The sequence below is a fragment of the Aplysia californica genome, unplaced genomic scaffold (genome assembly GCF_000002075.1).
Source record: "Aplysia californica isolate F4 #8 unplaced genomic scaffold, AplCal3.0 scaffold00558, whole genome shotgun sequence".
NCBI lineage: Eukaryota > Metazoa > Mollusca > Gastropoda > Aplysiida > Aplysiidae > Aplysia > Aplysia californica.
Genome location: NW_004797828.1, coordinates 22,437 through 24,936, shown reverse-complemented (window position 1 = coordinate 24,936; position 2,500 = coordinate 22,437). Strand labels below are relative to the sequence as shown.

Genomic DNA, 2,500 nt, shown 5'->3' with positions numbered 1-2,500 from the left:
TGTTTTTCTTAGTAACGACATTTAGTTTATTTGGCCCTCCTGTAAAAAAATAAAAATAAAAATAAAACATTGCATATTGCACTTTAAAAAATCATGACAGAATTATTACATTTGCAACTTATTTATCGCATTTTGTGTTTTGACGGACGAACTAGAAGCAGCACGGATGGTGCAGTTTTGCTAGGCTGTAGACATAGAAGAAACAACATTGATACGAGTACTGCATATTTCTTCTCTAACGGAATAGTGATTTTCATAAGTACATAAATCCTGCTTGAATGTGGTAGTCGCTAAAACACAGGTTACCGGAGTCAGGAGCTCAGACTGAATCTGAGCAAGAATTTCCCGAGATATCTTTGAGGTTGTTTGTTATCATGGGAGAGTTTTTACCCCCCCCCCCCCCCTCTGTAACTCTAGGTTAGTCCTATCGGAGACGGTTGTGGATTCTCTCTCTCTCTCTCTCTCTCTCTCTCTCTCTCTCTCTCTCTCTCTCTCTCTCTCTCTCTCTCTCTCTCTCTCTATCTCTCTCTCTCTCCCTCTCCCGCTCTCTCTCTCTCTCTCTCTCTCTCTCTCTCTCACACACACACACACACACACACACACACCCAGCTCATGGTCATCAAACCAACTGGATGAACAAAAGTTGTGTTGAAAAAAGGGTAGCGCTCAAAGTTATTTAATTAACATAGGCTCATCTTGGTAGACCACACAAAGTAACTGATATGTGTGTGGTAATGGCAGTCTGTTAACCAGATCTTTTAGATTATATATATGTGTGTGTGTGAGTGTGTGTGCGTTTGTGTGTGTGTGTGTGTGTGTGTGTGTGTGTGTGTGTGTGTGTGTGTGTGTGTGTGTGTGTGTGTGTGTGTGTATGCGTGAGTTTATAAGTGTTTTAAGCAGGGTTAGTATCAACTATATCCGTGGAAGTATCAATGGGTTAATGTTATAGTTAGAAGTCTACTATACGTTGCAACCTTCACATACTCTGATATTTCTATCTGATCTTCAACTATTGTTCATGAAAATCATTTCTGTGGACACTTACATATGTCGATTAACTGATTGTATGTAACAATTGATTGTGTTGGATTCTGATTTCAACGAAATTCCGTTAGGAATAAAAATAGCATACTATATATTAGGTCCATTTATCAAGCGTGACTTACTTGAAACACTTGATGAAGATAAGAAAAGTAAAAGTATTCCTAGACCACAAAATTTATTAGCGTGATATTGATCTGATTTATTTCATTTCAAAGATGAAACACAAACACAGAGATAGACAGAAGGGAGAGAGCGAGAGAGAAAGAGAGGGGGAGAGAGGGGGGAGAGAGAGAGGGAGAGAAAGAGAGGGAGAGAGAGAGAGAGAAAGAAAATAAAAGAAAGAGAGGGAGAGAGAGAGAAAGAGAAGGGGAGAGAGAGGAAGATAGAGAGAGAGAGGGAGGGAGAGAATGAGATAAATAGAGAGAGAGAAAGAGAGAGAGAAAGAGAGAGAGAAAGAGAGAGAAAGAGAGTGAAAGAGAGAAAGAGAGAGAGAGAAAGAAAGAAAGAAAGAAAGAGAGAGAGAGAGAGAGAGAGAGAGAGAGAGAGAGAGAGAGAGAGAGAGATTGTCCTTCATGTTGAGGCAATTATTACATCTTTCAAAAAGTTCAAAAAGCATCGTCAATTCAATACAACGTTTTATACATACAATAGCAAAGAGCTGCAACGCATTTTCTCATATCGTTATAAGCGAAATACTCAAAGTTTAATTAGCGAAACAATGTATTCAAAACACACACAAAAGTAAGAAAGTGTCTAAGACAACGTACCTGTTCCATGTCCAAAATCTCCAACGCGTCTTTGTTCAGGACTCTGTACTTGGCTTCTTTCAACACAGGCATGGTTGCTAGATGGTAAACAGCCGCACAAAACGCCAGGGAAATCCACAAAGAAGTAGATTTTTGGGAAACGTTTCTCAAGTCTTTGAATCTCACAAACAGCACAGAGCACAGTGCACTAACGAAAATACGTAAGCCAAAAAGCAGAAAAAAGACAACTGATTCTGAAGTCCGAGATGTGCACTTTGGAAAACGTCGGCTATGTAGAACACAAGATCGCAATGTCAAGAGCTGTAACCTCACTGAGAAGTGAAATCGAATAGGAAGAAAATTTCAGATCGGGCCCTTATATATGGAGGGGATACCATAGGCACCCTTAGTGGCCTTAGTAGCAGACAGCCCAATCAAATGGCTTTGAAAAATTTCAATGACCGTCATCAGAATTCAAAATCTTTAACAAAAACAAGCCGAGGCAAGCCAGTCATCATCATCTCTATTGTCCGCCCTACCCTGTCAGGAGTCTCCTGGCTCCCTCAGGGCCATTAGTTCAATCGTTTCATAGAATACTTATCAAAACAGAACATCTACAAAAGGCCGGTGTGTATACGGATATGACAAGCCAGCTTTTTAATCGTCGGCAATGTCCGCTAAATTTTGTGGTCGTCGACGTAACCGGCTCA

At 40.3% G+C, this 2,500-nt stretch overlaps 1 protein-coding gene across 1 annotated transcript in view; it reads right to left on the bottom strand.

Moving 5' to 3' along the window:
- LOC101859507 (serine/threonine-protein kinase Aurora-3-like) overlaps positions 1–1,883 on the bottom strand; it is a 3,756-nt gene extending 1,873 nt beyond the window's left edge. The window contains exon 1 of the mRNA XM_013087206.1: positions 1,812–1,883. Within this exon, the coding sequence (XP_012942660.1) occupies positions 1,812–1,883 (72 nt within the window). The remainder of the gene's footprint in view (positions 1–1,811) is intronic.
- Between the last annotated feature and the right edge of the window lie 617 nt (positions 1,884–2,500).